This window comes from Monodelphis domestica, chromosome 3 (genome assembly GCF_027887165.1).
Source record: "Monodelphis domestica isolate mMonDom1 chromosome 3, mMonDom1.pri, whole genome shotgun sequence".
Lineage (NCBI taxonomy): Eukaryota > Metazoa > Chordata > Mammalia > Didelphimorphia > Didelphidae > Monodelphis > Monodelphis domestica.
This window is the reverse complement of record NC_077229.1, coordinates 498666066-498685936: the sequence shown is the minus strand read 5'-3', so window position 1 is coordinate 498685936 and position 19871 is coordinate 498666066. Positions and strand designations below refer to the sequence as shown.

Sequence of the window (19871 nt, the reverse complement as noted above, 5' to 3'; positions counted from 1 at the left end):
ACCTCAGGGCCCAACAATGTATGACTCCAGGATAAGTGGATTGCAAAGGATTTAGAAGGAGTCATTTTTTTCCCTAGTCCGCAAGTTATAAATTGCCTGTGTATATGTGTATGCCTTTATGAAGCTATCTAGAACTAATATCTGAAAAGGGTAAATGGAAAAGTACCAGCTTCTTCCAGGCCATATGCCCTGTTAATTAACCTGCATGGTGTTGGGTAGCAAATGGCAAACCTTAAATTTTCAGTAGTGTCAGCTCTTATTTAAAAAAAAAATATATCCCATTTCCAAAATGATAGATAAAGAGAGAACCTGTCTGGGCCTAACACTTGCATACAATAACTCTTCATGACAGCCCTGGGAGTGTATATGAGGAGGTGGAAAGGGGGATAGTGGTTGGAGGTAGAGGACTGAATGGACTAAATCAATAATAGACTAGTTCCTCTAACTAATTGAAACAGATCAACCACAAATAAAACTGGTAATCAAGTAAATAAAATGTATTTTGTCTAAATGTATTATGGGACACTGTGGCCCAGTTCTAATATCATTCAAGATTGTACCCTTAGTACAGAAATATGTAAATAAGCACAATAACTCCATAAAAACTGATTCTTAGTGGAAATTTTTAGTGAGGGAATATGTGTGCTAGGCCACATTGTCAGCTCACTACTAAAGTATGCTTGACTTAACAGCAAGCAATAACCTTAATCCTGGTGCAATTTTTAATTGAAAGGACTAGAGGAAATCATAACAAAGAGCATCCATGTAAATGACTTTTGATTCCCCAAGGGGCAATTAGGATTTTTTAAATATCAAGTCTCTTGTCAGGAGGTATAGGTAAAGGCCAAAAATGCTGCCAATAAGCCCTGTGGCTGAGGCTTCCTTTAATTCCATTGCTCCTTTATATAACGATCCCATTGTTGCCAGATTGGTCCAGTGTTTCCCATTTCAATCTAAGTATCTCTTTGTTGCCCATGAGTACTTGATCCTACAAAGAATCTTTCCTACCTTTCAGAACATATACAACTTCTCTCTCTCTCTCTCTCTCTCTCTCTCTCTCTCTCTCTCTCTCTCTCTCTCTCTCTCTCTCTCTCTCTCTCTCTCTCATGAACAGATTGTGTTCATTCATCAAAGTAGAGCTCTAGTCATGTTACTACATATGTTTTCTAAACATTAAGTGCCTTCTATGTGCTAGACACTGTGCTAAGCCCTAGTGGTTACAAAGAAAGATGAAAGACACCCTTGACCTTGGATTCCCAGTCTTATGGGGGAGACAATATACAAATGATGTACAAATGACCTATTAGATCATTAATCAAAACTGGTATGAAAGGGGGTCAGGAAAGGCTTCTGTAGAAGATGGGATTTAATCTGGAACTTTGCAGAGGAAGCTAGGAGGCTGAGATGAGGTGAGGAGAGAGCTTACAGGCAGCCAGAAAAAATGCCCAGAGTCCGGAGCTGGGCTCTTGTGTGAGGAACAGCAAAGGAGCCATTGGATCACTGGATCAGAGCACACAGGAAAAGAACATGATAGGGTGTCACTGGAGTTTACTGAGTGAGGATGGGGAGTGAATGTAACAGTATCGGCCCCACACATTGGGAAGATCACTTTAATAGCTGGGTGGTCTTCCCCAAGATGGGATTGGAGGAGAGAAGGAGACATATGCTTAATATGTTTCAGAGGTAGCACTGATGGGCCAATAACAATAGATTAGATATGGATATTAAGAGAGAGGTGAGCAGTTAAGGATCATATCTAGTTTTTGATTCTGGATGACCAGGATTGTGGTGGTGACCATGATAATAATTGGGAAGTTTGGGATGGAGAAGCATTTGGAGGAAGATAATGAGTTCCCTTTTAGACATGTTGAGCTTAAGAAATCTATAAGGCATTTGGTTAGAGACATCCAAGAGGCAATTGGAGAGATAGAACTGGAGGTTAGCAGACAAATTAGGGCTGGAGAATCATCTGCATCAAAACAATAATAATTGAAATCATGGGATCTAATTAGATCACCAAGTGAAATAATATATATAGAGAAGAAAAGCACAGAACTCTGAGGTATGCTCACAGTTAACAGACATCACCTGGATGAAGATCCAACAAAAGAAACTGAGATGGAATGATCATATAAGTAGGAGAACCAGTGTCCTGAAAGGCTAGAGAGGCGAATATCAAGTGGGAGAGAGTGACCAATAGTGTCAAAGACTATTGAGAGGTCCAGAAGGATAAGGTCTGAGAAAAGACTCCTACATTTAGCAATTAAGAGATTGTTAGTAACTTTGGAGAGAGCAATTTGGGGCAAACATTGAGACTGGTAGCCAGATTATAGGGAATTAAAACAAACGTGAGTGGAAAGGAAGTGGGTGCACCTATTATTGATGACCTTCTCAAAAACTTTAGCCACAAAAGTGGAAATATAGGAGAAGAGCAAAGAAGTCAATCAGGTGAAGGTTTTTTGAGAATGGGAGAGATATGGGCATATTTGTAAGTAATAAGGGATCAGCCATTAGACAGGCAGAGATTGAAACGTGAAGGGGATGTGATAAGGGAAAAAATCTGCTACAGAAAACAGAATGGAATAGGATCACTAGTGCATTTAGAAAACTTTGCTTTGGCAAGTAGAAGGCCTGCTTCACCATGTGATACAAGGTTAAAAGAGAAGATAGAGATAGAAGGTATCTGGGTGATATGAGATGAGGAGGGGGTAGAAAAGGGATGTCAGTTTATGACTTTGATTTTGCTCAGTAAAATATGTGGCAAGGTTCTCAGCTGAGATGATGGGAGAAGGTGAAAGCTATAGGAGATATGAGGAGGGATGAAAAGGTTTGGAGGCTAGTCTGTGGTGAATAGGCTAGAGCTAATTGGGGAGGTATAAATGGATTGCCTTGCAACTGTGAAGATCTAGTTGAATTATGTAATAAATTCATAGTGGACACAGCATAGTTTCACGTTTTCTCCTATTTTGTTCAGCAGCTTATGTGTGCCAGTGATTCCAGGGTCCCCCCCCCCCAGTTATTTCAGTCTATTCTAGACCTGCTAGCCTGTTTCATGGATGAATTTCTTTTTCAAGTGGGTTAAATCTAGAATGTTGAGTTGACATCATAATATGTGATGACCAAATCATATTTATTGGTTTATAGCAAGACTATATTTCACTATTTGTGAAGAGAGAAGTGTATATTTACAGCATGAAAACCATTCCTTGGCAATAAGAATGTCTTTTGTGTTTCATTGTAAACTCTCTGAATATATTGATGATTTAATTTTTGTGATGGCATCCTTAGCAGCCAGCCTAGCACCTAGTAGTTGCTTAATAAATGTTCATTCATTCATTCATAGATTTCTTATAGTGCCCCTATGTGGAACAGATAAACATTTCTATTCACCATTTAACTTTTCAATATCTAAATTATTCAACATCTAAAATGCTCTTCCAAATCATATTTACCATAGATATCAAGGGCTGAGCTTGTTTAAAAAAATACAAAAACAAATCACCAGGCTGACAAAGGTGTCCTCCCCAGAATCACAGTGTGGGAAAATGGAGTTTGATTTTCTTTGAATACATTATTTGTTGGTTCCCAGCTGTGATAGACATTCAAGGATTTCCTATAGCCACTTAAGACCTCTTGCCATTCTTTTGCATAACTCTGGCAAGTGTCCATCTGGGATTTGAACAGCCTGATTTAGCTAAAGCTTTTTTAAAGTTCTGAGGTTGAGGTCAATTCAAATTGAATGCTTTTTGGATTTCTCAGTCCTTTTGCTTAGGTGTGTTTCTGAACAGAATCTATAACCTACTTTCAGATTTGGGTCACAATTTTATTTTGACTAGGGCTTAAAATAGAGACATGTTTATGGTATCTATTAGTGTTTTCATTTAGTAGAACATTGCTGACACCCAGGAACAAATGTTTCTCTTCCCAATTGTAGTTTTCTTTTAAACAGAATTTCTTTTAATCACAGCTGTTGTCATTTCTTTTCCCTTTTGTAATTGTAAATTAGTAGATAAAATCTTCTTTGAATATTAACATCTGTCTTTTTATTTTATATGGTAATGTGTGGAAGTTGGAAAGGAAATTAATATGTATTTTTGAAGTTTTATGAGATTTTTTTCCATAATTTAAGCAACTTAATGAGATAACCTTTTTTTCCGCTACTTCAGAATTTACCTTGTCCCTTGCAAAGTTGTTCAGAAAGCTATTAATATTTTGTTCAGTTTTTCAGGTTGTTCATAGATACATAAAATAGTGATAGCATTATATTAGATAAGAACCTCATTATCCAATTTCTATTGTCAATATAAAATGAAAGGGGATTTTTAAAAAGATCTGAACGAGGAGATGATAATTATCTTTGAAAAGCAAGAAAAAAATGCACATGGCTTCTTGTTATTCATTACATCTCACAGAACCTTGTCCTTGTTGAAGATAAAAAGTTAGAAATTTTAAGTGTATTTTAAATCTTTATAAAGGTATCTCTCATAATGGAGAAAGAGGAAGGATAGAGAGAATTTGGAACTCAAAAATTTTATAAAATGATGTTAAAAATTATTTTTACATGTAATTAGGGAAAAGTAAATATTGAAAAAGGACATTTTTAAAAAGAGAAAAATATATCTCCCAGAGATGAAGGGTTTTAGAAAAATAATTAAATAATTATTAAATAAATTTAAAAATATAATTAAATAATATAGACTAATAGAGAAAATTAAGGGGAAACAGAAAATTTACTTTTTTCTCTGCTATATATGGCAGGTATGCAAAAATTGACTGTGTATTAAGACAAAAACTTTCCAAACAAATGTATAAAAGTAGAAATATTAAATGTACCTTTTCTAAACCATAACACAATAAAAATATATTCAATAAAGGGCTATGGAAACATAGATTAAAAATTAATCATAATTAAATTATCTGATCTTAAAGAATGAGTAGATTAAAGTTATTTCCCATGCTTCCCTCTGTATGTATTTCTTTTCAACATACTCAGTTTTTCAACATACTCAAAGTACCTTTTTATTTCCTTTTCTATGTTTGCCTCATACTTTGTGCTTTTTCATACATAGAATTCCACAAACATTTGTTAAACCCTTCCAAAAGCAAAGTATATATACTATATAAGTAGATAAATTATTTGTGCTCTCTCCTCAAGGAGTTTACAATCTAATTCAGAGACATCCACATGTACATGAATCACTACAGTACAAGGAAGAATGTAATCCATGCCTATGAGAAGTCCAGCCAGAGAGCTATGGGAAATTTCAGGAAGGAAAGAGAAATTTGATCAGAAGTTCTTGAGAGGAATACCTAAAAGAGGGAAGGATTTCAACAAGTTATTATAGAACATGTCTATTCCAGGGGCATGGCAGGTGGCATGAGGGAAACTATTGTGGATAGATTGAAAACATAGAACTGAACATAATTTAATTTGGCTTAACTGTAAAGAAGAATGATTAAATGTTTAGTCTGGGACCAGCTTATGAAGAGTCTTAAAAATGACGGTAATAAGTCTGTACTTTATAAAGTAAACAATGGAAAGATATTGAAAATTTTAGGGTAGAGAATTCACATGATCAGACGAATATTAATTAGGAAGATTAACCAAGCAGCAGTGTGAAAATTAGATGTAGAAGGGAGAAAATAGAGAAATACCATTTAGAAATCTTTTACCGCCATCATCCCTTTAAAGAGGAAAAAAAGCCATTATGGAGGTCCAGCTAAGAGGTAAAATAAGGAGATCCTTACTAGAGTACTTACAGTGGAAGTGGCAAAGACAGTATTGGATGTGAGAGTTATTTATTAGGTAGACTTGATAGATCTTGGCAACTGATTGGGATGTGGTGAGTTATGAATAAAGGAGGACAAGAAGTGAAAGATGGCTCTGAGGTTATGAGCCTAGGTATCAGGTAGGACCTTAGAAATAGAGGAGGTGGAGAAATAGGGTAAAAAGAAAAATAAGAGTTAGGTGTGGTGTAAATTGGGTAAAAGCAGAAGTGGGGTAGAGATTAAGTTACATTTTAAACATTTTGAATTTGAATTAAGCAAAAAATCCAGGTGGTAACATAGAAAAGGTAGTTAGATATGCAGAAATGTAGGTCCCCAGGCATGAAGCTTTCAGCTACCAGTGCAGTTATGACAGTAGACTAGCCAAGAGAATGAGTCTCACTCACAGAGAGAGAAACCACTGGGGGAAAACAAGATAATGGTGAAGCACTTAGCACAGTCTCTGGCACACAATAAACACTATATAAATAAATGTTACCTATTGTTATATTATTTTAAGAGATTGAGGAATAAGGATGAAGAAGGAAAAAGTGGAAATAGAGTTTGTTAACAACAACAATAATAAGAGCTTGCATTTTTATAACACCTTAAAGCTTGCAGAGTACTTTACAAATTTTATCTTGTTTTATCCTCACAACCCTGGGAAGTATTTGCTATTTTTATCCCCATTTTACATAGGAAGAAACTGAGAAAGTTTAACTTGCCTGGGATCACACAGCTAGTAAATATATATATATATAAGCTAAATTTAGACTATTCTTTTCAGAAATTTGACTGTTAAAGGAATGAGACTGACAAGATAGTGGGTTAAAAAAAGGGGATAGGGGGATCTTGGCATTTGAAAACAGATTTTATAGAATAAGGGAAACTAGAGTATATTTGTGAACTGAGTTGAAGTTATAATTAGAGAGGGAGAAATTAGAGAGGGAGAAAGAGTGTGGGAGATGGTTGCATTTGGTCAAAGTCACTGAAAAGGATGAGCCTTTCGCACAGTGGCTGGCGTATTCTCAGCACCTAAGGAGCCCTTGTTAGCTATCTGAAAAGGTTCCATCCAACACAATTGCTGTGTCTTGGACCATTCATTCATCTCGGATCTGGGCTTTGCTCTTTACAAAGAAACTTTCTGCTTATTCTTCAATGACTTTCCTATACAATCTAGTCACCACAATAATTGCACCAATGCCCTTTTCCTTTGCTTCTTGATCTCTTGATTTAGAGCATAACCATAGCAGAGGAAAAACTTTAAGACATTACAGTTAATGAATATACTCCATTGATTCTCACAGACACCTGGGCTTAACCATGCAGATAGTTCAGGGTCAAAAGCCTCCAAAAGTTTGACCTAGCTTTAAAAACAATTCCAGGGAAAAGTAGGGCCTTCCTTTTGCTTGTAGTTACAAAATTGGACTTTTGATTCTTTATAGCGTATGATTTTACAAAATGTACTTACTAAATTTCATATGATAATAGCTTAAGCTTTAGAGCTGGATGGGATTGTCGAGACCATCTACTGCTCTTACTCTCTGATTTTACAGATGAGGAACTAAAGCCCAGAGAAGGTTAAATGACTTGCCTAAAATCATACAGGGAGAAAATAGTAAAGCTGAAGTTCAAACCTGGGTTCTCTGGATCTAAATCCAATATACACATTCCACTCTACCTTATTGCCCCTCATGTCTAGGTAAAAAGAAGGAGGGAAAACACGAAAAGGAAAAAACCCACTCGTTACAGTTATTGAATATTGTAGTATTGAATATTACCGTATTGAATGTGTCCAGATACTCCAAAATTCAAATACATTATGACATATGCAGATAGAGTATGACTGGAGGGGGCACATTCTGTATGCATTCATTAAACAAATTTACTTTTGTCTTTTGAATTAAATTTTTTAAAATATGAATGAAAATGGCTTTTTCCTTTCTACTTACCTTCTCACTATCCTTCTCCAGCGAAAAAGAAAAACAAAGCCCCTCATACAAGCATGTAGAGTCAAGCAAAGCAAATTCTTTGTTGGCCATGTTTTTAAAAAAATCTCAATCTGACATTTGAGTGTTTACTCTGCATAAGATGGTTGAAGAATGTTTGCCAAATGATACCTTCAGTAATAGGGGGAGGTGAGGGAGGAAGTTTGCTGGGTATTTTAATGTTACAAACAAATAAAGAATTTAAATTTAGGAAAAAAAATTTGTTAAGCTCTGCGCCAAGGATGCAAATGCTGAAAGAGTCCCTGCCCTAGACATCTACCCTGTGTGTTAGAGGGAAATACAAATTTTAGATAAGACATGGCTTCTTTTCTCATGGAACTCACAGCCTGTCTCATAGAACAATGTTTAGTGAGTCACAAGCCCCTTGGGGATGCTTGATGATGGTCCTGGGATTTTATGCTAAAAATTCTTTAGTGATACCATAAGGAGTAAATAATTGCCCCATTCGGCTAAAAACATCTTTGTTCATTATGGTTACAAGCATGTGTTTCTTCAAAGCATCATAGGTGAGCTCCTTTGGGGTAAGAATTGTCTTTTGCCTTTCTGCATATTCCTAGTGCTTTGTAAATGTTTATTGATTTGGTGAATTTCTGCAGCAATTTAGAAACTCAGATAATGTGCACACATTGATTTAAAGTTTAGATACTTAGTTTTCATAATTATAGGTAGAATAAAATATATTTTATCACAATTATATTAATTTTAATTTGGAGCTGTGGGAGTAATGGTTATTGTTGTAGTTATTGTAAATCCTTAATGAACAAATCTAAAAGGATATAATGAATAGTATATTAAATCACCTGAAAATTCAAATCACGTTTTCTTTTTGTTGAAGGTTCAGCTGGACAAAAACTGTTATCAGAGAAATAAAATGTTAAAAAAAAGATAGCTATACAGTATTACAGGAAGCATATGTGTGTTTATATTATCTCTACACAATACACATCCACAATATATTCCATATGTTGCATATGTGCCCATACATGTTCGAAAATCTGATGATTGTTCAGTGATCTGACCCATTCTAGTGTAAAAAACGGGACTCCAAATAGAGATGTTAAAGGTACCATTGTCATGTCCTGCTACAATAAATATTAATATCTCTCTTCACGAGCCTGACTAAAGCCATTGACAGCTAATCCATTTCACTTAAAAAGATCAGATGGTAAAAGTTTCTGCAATTAAGGTCCAGCATTTTGTTTTCCATAGAATTCACTTATCTACAGCTCTAGAAACTTTTTGCAAGATTGGCTAGTTAATGCCATCTACACATGCATGTGTATGCACAGGAATATGGCATCCTCTAGACATTAACTCACCACTCGTATAAGTAACTACTTTTTCCTCCTGTATTTGGAAAAGAATCACATGTAATGTTGGGTGTTCATTGTTGTATGATTTACATGCTTTTTAGCATTTAATGTGACCGTTTTGCATCATTACTCTTTTTTTCTTGCCGTTTCTCAGGCTCATGACCGTTCAGAAAGTGGAGAGTTGGCATTTATTAAACAACTGGTTCGCAAGATTCTAATAGTTATTGCCCGCCCTGCCCGCTTATTGGAATGCCTGGTAAGTAGTTAAGGCGCATGGCCATGTTTCTTATTAACTCTTGAAAGAGGCAATACTGAAGAGAAATTTAGGTTTGATTCAGCCCAAAGCCTCTGTGTTAAGTGGGAAGATTTAAGAGCAACTAAAAGCCATGCAGTGTTTTATATCTCAGACTTCATTTATTTGGAACTGATCAGAATATATGAAATGACCTTTGAGGAAGACCACTTGGCTCACAGAATGCTAATAGATTGGCTGCAGCCTATCCAGGAGAAATCTGAGAGATAGTCACAAAATCATTGTGTTTCGAGTTGCTTCCTCCAGATTGGCTTCTGCCAGTTCTTTCTCTGGCTCATGGCCCATTTGGTGATCAAATAAGACAGCAGGAAGGTGTGAGAAAGGCTGGGCCAGAACACTACAGTTGAGTATAAGCAGGAAGCAACTTTTATTCAACTTGGAAAAACAATATGGCAGCAGTAGCAACATCCAGGCCCAAAGCAGGGACACCATCAAGGAGTTTTTAGTGATGTTTCAGTAAACTGAGGATAACTTGTCTTTAGATAGAGATTTTTTTCCCTCTCATACAGTTTTTTACTTATATAGTTTTCTTCACTATTTGTGTGAAACAAAATTACCAACAAATGTGAATCATTAGTACGTTTAACTTTTAAAAATAAGCTAGCCACTGTTATAAAGATTTAAACAAGTCTGCAAATAAAGATTCAACTTGGTTTCACCAGGTAATACTAATAATTTTGAAATAAGACACTATTCAGAGTATTTTTTTGCATGGATTTTTTCAGCTCACAACCATTTGGTGAGTTAGCCAAAGAAGGGGACAGCACTCCAGGGGAAATCTAATTAACCCTTTCAGAAAAATATGCAGGAGCCCATTTAACCTAGCAGCCATCTAGGTGGCATAGTAGATAGAGTGCTAGGCCTGGAGACAGAAAGATTTAAGTTCAAATCCAGCCTCAGACATGTATTAGTTGTGTGGCTCTGTTCATGTCACAACCTTTATTTACTCTCAATTTCCTCAATGGTAAAAAGGGTATCCCCACATTACCTTAGCTCCCAGGGTTGTTGTGAGGATCAAATGAGATCATATTTGTAATGTGCTTAATATAGAGTAGGTGCTATATAAATGCTAATTTTTTCCACTTCCTTCTTAACTGATGGGAAGAATAAAGAATTGATGGGCCTGCCACATTGATGACTGCATGGGCAAATGACATGGACAATTTGGATTTGGTATTTATTGATTTAATGATTTACCCTTAAAAAAACTTTCTTGAGGATATTTCAGGTGAAATGTTCAGGTTCTAAATGAACTATTTCTAAAGTTTTCTGAAATGTTAATATGTTAAAAAAAACAACTAGGAAATAAAATTAAATGTCAAATTTGCTTAAACTGTACCAAAAATAAAAACAAAACCCTGTTATGTAGTCACCTTATAATCTAATTGAGTGATACTACACCTAGGGAAATTATATATATATAATTATTTAAATGTACAGAAATTCAGGATCTGTTTGAAAGTAACTTGGAAGTATTTAGGAAGATCATGTGCCATATTTTCCTCAACTGAATCTCATTTTGTCTATCCACTAGCTGACAAAGTAGGTGTTTCAAGATTTCTCCTAATTTTGTTTTATAAGGGCAATAATTACCTAATAATTTGCATAAAACTTATATTACTGCAAAATCAAAAAAGTTAAAGAAAATCTTCTCAATACTGGTGACAGGCTTCAAATACAAAAAGGAGAGAAAAATTATACCTGAAATAGTATATTGTACATGCAAGCAAAAACAATAATAAAAAAGGTTTAAAAATAAAAAATATATAGCTTTCAATCATTGACACACTGTGTCTGCTAAGAAAAGGTAGAATACAATGATTCCTCACCAAAAATGTGATTCATTTCCTTTTCAAACCTGACCATTATCCACTGTGTGAGTGCAAATGATTTTCACAAAGTAACAGCTTTTTATAAAAAACAGTAGTACAACAGGTAATGCATATTCAAGAAATATCAAAATCCCCAAAGTTATAATAGCCCATTTAATGACAAAAGTAAACAAATCTACTATCATTAGGATTCACATGAGTCTGCTTTATGATATTTAAAGCTAATGTTATACTTGTCACAAGTTTTTCAGGTGTAGCAATCTTTCAACCTTGTCTGAGATATTTAAAAAAAAAAAAAATATATATATATATATATTTCTGCCATCATTACAAAAATGTGACAGAGGAATCTAGAAAAAAACAAACCCCTGTACTGTTGATGTTGGGTCTAAAAACACCACCAAGAATCTAGATCATTCTGGTGGAAGGGTATAAGCTGAAGACGTACAAATGAGAGATGGCTCCCGCCATCCAGGGGGGTACCATGCCCTAGGAACAACTTCCCAGCTCCTCTGGTATGAGACTGTTATGCCCTATCCATTCACATTTTTTACAAATGTGGAGGTCGGGATGTAATTGCACTTCACTTCAGCTACTAAATGAACCCTTTGCCTCTTGTTACAAATAACTCAGAGGCAGACAAAATGATCAGTTAGAGTTGTTGGGAAAAAAATCTAGAAATCATGTCTGAAGACTCCTTAAAATCAATTTGAGATATTTAGCTCATTAAATTTTCCAAAGGTTGTTAACGAGGTTGATGAAGTCCATCCATCATCTATGTGACAAATAACAAAGCCAAAATGGAAAAAAATGCTGTTTTTATGGGCTTATACAATATTTTGATCAGTATAGTTATAGGGGAAAGATATATCTAAGTTAAAACACAGTAGATTAAAATGATTCAGTGTAACAGAATAGTATTGATCATATTAACATGAACTTAAAACAACAAAATTAAATCTTAAAGCAAATCATCAGTAAGATATAATAAAATACAGAGACCTTTATAAAACAATGGAGTCTGAAAAGGCTTAAAAATTTTACCTCCAGGCTCCTTAAAGTTTCTTTATCCATTCAGATTCCTATTGTCAGAATTCTGGTATCTCCCATAGCAAGGGAGAACATGGTTTTGAGGAATCCCTAACTAGATGAATCTTAGAGACAGGGCAGGCCCAAATGGCAAAGGGTTGTAGGGAGATGAATTTCTCCCCTGAATGTCAGGCAAGATAATTGAGAGAACCAGTGTACCCAGGAATGGTAGGGGGAAAAAATCCTAAAATGGAAGCTATTTGAAATAGGCAAGGTACTGCCCTTTCATAGAATGAGCCATGCTGGTAATTTTACTTCCTGGTTGAAAGAGTAAATTTCCTTCCCTTCCCTCCTGGAGTAAAATATTAGGGAGCAGTTTGTTTCTCCTGCCACGTGGACAGGGAGTTAGGAGGCTAATTGTTGCCTAAGGAAAATATACCCATTTTTTTACCAGCTGTCCTGAGAGTATCTCCAAGGACTCCTAGCTTCTCTGTGGCAGCAATCAGCAGCCCCAAAAGGATCAACAACAGGGGCAGCTACCAGGGTTGGGAGTCGGGGGCTAGGGGTCAGGGACTGGAGCAGGAGGATGAGTGATCGGGATCAAGAAGATCAGGAGTGGATGATTTTCAGTTATACAATAAACACAAGACTTCAAGACTTTAGGGACTTCAACCAAGATCTGAAATAACAGTAAATGTTTTTAGTTCTTTCATACCTGTGATTTTTGTCTAAATCAGAACTTGTCAAATATGTGTGCTATTCAATAATCCTACAAAATATTGGCTAAGGGGGCAGCTGGGTAGCTCAGTGGATTGAGATCTAGCCCTAGAGATGGGAGGTCCTAGGTTCAAATCTGGCCTCAGACACTTCCCAGCTGTGTGACCCTGGGCAAGTCACTTGACCCCCATTGCCTAGCCCTTACCACTCTTCTGCCTTGGGGCCAATACACAGTATTGACTCCAAGACGGAAGGTAAGGGTTTAAAAAAAAAATATTGGCTAAAAGGAGCCTCACTTTGTGGAGGAAAGGAAATGGGATGGAAATGGCAGAGTAGAAGTCTTAAAGACTCGGACTTAGCACTCTGCTTCTTGTGAATTGTGTTGACAATAGTAAAGTTCTTTTGTTTTTGTGTACATTAGTTTCTTCATTTATAAAATGAAGAGATTGGCTTGGATGGCATGATTGATACTATGATGGATACAGAGGAAGAAAGCTGAGTTTGAATCCTACAGACCTCAATCTGTATGCTCCAGGGTAGTCTCTTAAGCTCTCTAAAATGAGGGAATTGGACTCAGTGGCCCTTCCAGTCTAAACCTACAATGCTGTGAAACTAGAGTTCCTACCTGCTTAAGCATAATGTGATTTTGTTTTTCCTCAACTAGGAATTTGATCCGGAAGAATTCTACTACCTCTTGGAAGCAGCTGAAGGCCATGCAAAGGAAGGGCAGGGTATTAAGACAGACATTCCTAGATATATTATCAGCCAACTGGGACTGAATAAGGATCCTTTGGAAGGTAAATGTCTCTTATTGAACACTCAGAACTTGGTGGGTGAGATGGGAAGGAGGAAAGGATGACTCTCAGGGATGCTTTCTTTATTTTGGGGGATATTGCTCTACAAGAACTTATTACCTCCTGACTAATTCTTTGAAACCATCAGCTCATTTGTAAAGGGCTATTCTCCACCTCTAACTCCCACTCATAACCCAAATTAAGCTTCCCCATGTCATGCTTACCCAGGAAGTAGTCTCATTATATTTATAACTGTCTCTAATTTATGGTGTACTGGACAGATCTGGGCAGTCTTATTGTCCCTCCAACCTCGGAGTATTCAGAGAAGCATTGAACTTCTTAATATGCACAGGCAATGCATGTGAATTTGGGAGATTTAAATAAGAAATGAAATGTGCATGTATGTTTATTAAGCCAATGACAGATACTTTATATAATTCAACACTTCTTCATTTGATCTATGAAAGGAGTATTATTATTTCTCCCCTAGTGCTCAGTGTATGTGCTTACAAAGAAAACATTTTTCTGACTGGTGGTCCAGTAATCTGGCTGCATTCCACTGGTTCCTTTTGAAGCTATTTTGTGTTTTCTTTCAGAAATAAATAAAGCAAATTAATAAGCTTTTATTGCAAATAATGTAATAAACATTTTGAAATAATTCTTAGGGTAGAACTTTAGGGGGTGAGGTGGAGTAGAAAGGAGATCCTTGAACTAGGCTTGAATTTCCATTGCTATAAGCAACTCCAGGAGAGGAATTTCCCCCTACCAATGGATATCACCTCTTTGTTTGGCAACTTCTAGTCATAGAGAGTAGGGCAGCTAGGTGGCACAGTATATACAGAAATACTGATACTTAATATCAGGCCTCAGACACTTAGTAGGTGTGTGATCTTAGACAAGTCCCTTAACTCCTGTTTGCCTCTGTATCTTCATCTGGCAAATGAGCTAAAGAAGGAAGTGGCAAACTATTCCAGTGTCTTTACCAAGAAAACCCCTAATGTGGTCATGAAGAGTCTGAAATGATTGGACAAAACTTAAAAAAAAAAATCATAGAAAGTAGCCAGGAGCATGAGAGATTAAGTGACATACCAAAGGTCACAGAACCAGTGTATATCAGTGACAGAACGTGAAACCAAATCTTCCTGACTCAAGTGACATAGTCTCTCTTACATAAGGAATACTATGCAGTATTTCCAGACTGGGTCACTGTGTCCGACAAATATAGTTTAGTACAATACCAAAAAAAAAAAGTCTATTTAGGAAAATAAAAAAATCTTTGTGCTTCACTGAGAACCTGAAATTGGGTTCAAGTTCTACCTTTTCAACCAGCTGGATTTTGTTCTTAATTTAACCACCTATAAAATGAGGTTAAATAAGATTGTCACTCTGTCCCTTTCAGCCTTATGATTCTATGATTCTTTCATAATCACTTTTTCTAAAGAAATAGGGAAATACCACTACGGTAATGAATTAACTTAATCAAACTTAAATATAGCTTCAAAAGCATTTGTACTTCTTTCAAATAAAAAAAGTTGATGCATTTCCATTTGGTTATTCAGTTTTTAGCATAGAACTAAAAACTACTGTTTGGCTATTCTTTAAAACTACAATTAGGAAAAACTACTGTTTTAAAACTTCCTTCATTTTTCATTACATAATTTGATCTCATCAATGAAAACACTCAGAAGGTTTTGTGATGGCTAGAGAGGTTCAGGAAACAAGAGAGAATTCTTTCATTCAAAATCGTCTTCTTGGTTCATTAGACTGAATTTGCAAACAGTGTTTATCTTGCTAAATTGTTTGAAATGGTGGTAAATGTTGGCACAAAGATTTTTCCCATCCAAAGGCAGGGAGCCCACGCTATAGACCCGTCTCTCCTATTTCCTCCTGCTTTGTTTGCTGTTATGGCCATAGTATCTTTTCTTCCAGTGAAATGATGCATGCATTACTGGGAGATAATGCCAGATAAATTTATACTGTACTGAAAGCAATACCACAACAGATTCATCACTTTTCAGAGACTGGTGACTGTATTTCTGAAAAGTTCCCTGGGGAGAAATTTTTTCCCCATGGCTTTTAAATTACCATCTTTACCTTTTTGTATCATGAGTCTTCAGAAATGGTTTAAATCAATGAAATAAAAAGGGCAGATGTTTAATGGTATTTAGATGAGTTTTAAAAATCTCTTCAGGCATTACAAAATGATGCCTTAGCTTCCTGCTTCAAAAGCTGACTCTCGGTTCCATTCCATTACTACCCACTGCTTATAAATAATATGTATTTCCCAGATAATAGTTATTTAGCAAAAATTCTATTTAAAACAGAACCATTTTTTAATTTGTTTCATTTTTATGAAAATAATTGGAGTGGGGGAGGCTGTCAAAGTATATTATAGTGACTCTTCACGCCACTGGAGTTTAAGGTCATGTCAGCAATTGCATTATAAACCTTCTTCTTCACAGGTTTATTCCTGGGAGGTAAATGTCACATAGACTGAACCTTAGTCCTGGGGCTAGCAATTTGAGGAGCTGTCTTCCTGAGCCTGTTTTCGTTTTGAATAAAGCCAGTGTTGGATTTCTTTGGACATCTGTAATTTATTTTTTATCAAACAGAGGTTATCATTTTCTTGCCCCTTTAGTCCTGATTTCAATTTGCGAAATGATCTTTTAAGCCAGCTATGTTATTATTTAAAATGTGACTGCCAAAGTGCAGTTTCTAAACTTTTATCACCTCTGACCATGCTTGTATCACCATTTTTTCAATAACTGTTCATAAATTATTACTACAATATAAACAAGAATCCAGATTGATTGTAACGACTTCATTTAGGAGGGCCATCAAATAAATAATAGCTGTACTTTGCCCATTCTTTAGGAGTTCATCTAATCACATCCATTTGAAAGCAACTCTATAGCCATACACTCTAGGGAACTATTCATACTATTAGACACTTAGACAGCACTGAGGAGGAACCAGGAAGTGGTTGCCTAAGCCTACCATTTCACTGTGGCTCATGCTTATTCTGGAATTTCTCTTGTGGATAAAATGGAAAAATTACATTTACTTCAGAGTCTGAGTTTAGTTAAATTTTAACGTAAATCACATAAAGTCACCATTTTATAATCACTTCAGCACAGATTTCCAGTTATCTCTAAAGATGTAGGAGTTACTTTTGAAGCATCTGTTAGTACATTTCAAACACTTTAAGAACTATTGTTAAGGGGGCATCTGGGTAGCTCAGTGGATTGAGAGGCCTAGAGACAAGAGGTCCTAGGTTCAAATCTGGCCTCAGATACTTCCCAGCTATGTGATCCTGGGCAATCACTTGACTCCCATTGCCTAGCTCTTACCACTCTTCTGTCTTGGAGCCGATACACAGTATTGACCCCAAGATGGAAGGTAAGGGTTTAAAAAAAAAAAGAACTATTGTTAATTAAGCACAATTTTTATGAAGTGCATTCTTGAAAAGTGACTTATAACATTAAAAAATGAGCCATTGCAAGTTTGTAATTGACTGACACCTTAAATTTATGTGTGGTGTCAATGGAAGGCTCCACTAGATTCTCTTTTAGAAATTTGGTTGCTATGCCATTTGGTGCATATATGTTGAGTAGGGATATTTCCTCATTGTCTATACTGCCTATGTGTATCTACCTTCCTCAGGTGTGTTTCTTGTAGACAGCATATGATAGGATTTTAGATTGTAATCCACTCTGTTATTCTCTTGCTTTTTATGAGTGAGTTCATTCCATTCACATTCAGAGTTATGATTACCAGCTGTGTATTTCCCAGCATTTTGATTTCTACTCCTAGTTCTGCCTTTTCTTCTTTCACTATTTCCTTCTACACCAATGTTTGTTTTTAATCAGTCCCCCTAGTTCCCACCCTTATTTTATTTCCCTTTCTAACCCCCTCCCTTCTTATTCCCCCCCCCTTATTTTCTTTGCAGTCTTTTTAAAACTACCCCTCCACCCTCTCCCTCCCTTATACTGCTTCCCTCCCCACCAGTCCGTTTGTTACCCTTCTACTCCCCTCTAGGGTGTGAATCTATTCTTTGTTCCAATGGATTGGATTGTTCTTCCCTCTTTGATTCAATTTCAATGCATGTAACAGTTGAGTATTTCCTATCTCCAACCTCTTTGCCCTTCCAGTGTATTGATGTTCTCCCCCCTCCTGCCATGAGATTCTTTGTGACATATAAATTTACCCCCTTTTGTTTCTTTTCCCATTTCTTTTAGTATTAACTTCTTTTTTTAGCTCTGGACTGGATTTCATCCCTGACTTTTTGATCATCCTTCTCCTTCTGGTCTGATTTTCTTTGGAGGTCATCTTTCATCCTCTTTACCTCATCTCTCATCTCCTTTGCTTCATCTTTCATCTTCTTTGCCTGATCTTTCTTCTCCTTCGCCTCATTTTCAAGCTGATTGAGTTTGACTTTTCTGTTTCCAGATGACTTATCTCAGTTTTTAAGTTGTTTTCCCAGTTGTCTTCAGCCTCACTTAATTCTGTTTTGAATTGCACTTTGAGTTCTTCCAAAGCCTGTATCCAATTTGCTCTGATTTCTGATTTATCATTTGATGATCCCTCCACCTCTGTTCCATTCACTGTATAGAAGCTGTCTATTGTAATTTCTTTCATCTTTTTCTGTTGTTTGCTTATATTTACCCCTTTTTTACTCCCCGTATTTGTCTATGTTCTTGCTCCTCTCATTTTTTTGGTTTTGGCGTTTTCTGTCAGTCTCCCCTCTTGGAGCTTTGATAGAAGATCTCTCCATGCAGTCTGTGAGGGAGAGGTTTTGGAGTTTGAGCTTCCCTGTCCTCTGGAGGCTTTTGATTAGATTAAAGTCCAGCAGTCTGTGGGGGAGGGATGTTGGAGCTTGGCCTTCCCTGACCTGACCTCTGAAGACTTTTGATGGGATTAAGTTCAGGTTGGTTGGGCTGGATGTGCTCTGAGGCCAAAACCTCCTGGAAGGCTGGAGCAATATGGTGGGTCTCTGCCTCTCTGACCAGGCTGCCTGCTCTGCGCTCCCTCTCCAGCTCCTTCCCCACCACCTGTGTTTGACGCCCTGAACCTGGCACAACTCTACCCACAAGAAACACCCTCCAGACCAGCGCCTTTGCCCACCCAGAGGTTCCTGCTGCTGCTAGAGGCTTAGTGGGGGAGGGGAGAGGTCCTGGGACCTTCCTTCTGCCTTCCCCTTAAACTTGAGTGTTCTCAAATTCCGGCTTTTGAGGGGTGTACCTTTTGGATTGAGTCCAGCAGGAGGGTTTCTTGGCTCTGTCTTGTTGTTAGGTTTGATTTTCAGTCCCCTAGGAGCATTCAGTTTGTGATCGATAAGGAAGGGTTTTCAGAGGTCTGAACTTTTGCTCCTTCTACGCCGCCATCTTGATTCTGCCTCTGTCTGTGATATCTTAATTATGTGACCTTGGGCAAGCCAATGGACTTTTCTGAACATCAGTTTCCTCATTTGTAAGAATACAAGAACATGTTTCAAAGTGATATAGTGATGACTATACCAGAAAAACTTGGGGAGAAAATGTCAATAGTAATATTTCCTCTTAAAAATATTAGCTATGAACTTAGGTATCAAAAATGTTTCACTCATTTTTCAGTAGTTTTTTTCTACTTTGTTGCATATTTTCCCTCAACCTCCTTTCTTTCATGTTCCCAGACTCTTTCCCCATACCATCAGATAGGTGGTTCTGTCAGTGTAAATTACCCAAATTGACATGTTCCTAAAGTAGTTCAAAAGACACTATACTAGATATTATCTAAACTCCCTCATAGCTCTGACAGATTCTGTGAACTTCTTCATTCAGAGCAAAGGGATACCAGGCTCCTATTTTTAGGATATGACATGTAAAATGGAACAAATGTCGGGAATCCACTGAAGCCAACTCAAACAGCCTATCGAGCCATTTGTTGAAATATCAGTATGAAGGTTTATAACCTCAGAAATTGACTATAAATATGGGCTCTAGTGTTTTGTTGATTGCCTAGGTTTGAGAAAATGATGGAAGAAATTTTAATAATGCAGATTAAACTTTAAAAGTGTTTCATGCATGTAATATTTTCCTACTGAGAGAGTTAGTTGTTAA

The 19871-nt window shown here is 36.6% G+C and overlaps 1 protein-coding gene across 18 annotated transcripts in view; it reads left to right on the top strand.

Annotated features, from left to right (window-relative positions):
- Window positions 1-19871, top strand: part of MAST4 (microtubule associated serine/threonine kinase family member 4) — an 818549-nt gene that overhangs the window by 737298 nt on the left and 61380 nt on the right. For all 18 annotated transcript variants that reach the window (XM_056824832.1, XM_001381429.5, XM_056824829.1 and 15 more), the window contains 2 exons: window positions 9243-9344; window positions 13644-13776. In XM_056824832.1, the coding sequence (XP_056680810.1) occupies window positions 9243-9344; window positions 13644-13776 (235 nt within the window). The remainder of the gene's footprint in view (window positions 1-9242; window positions 9345-13643; window positions 13777-19871) is intronic.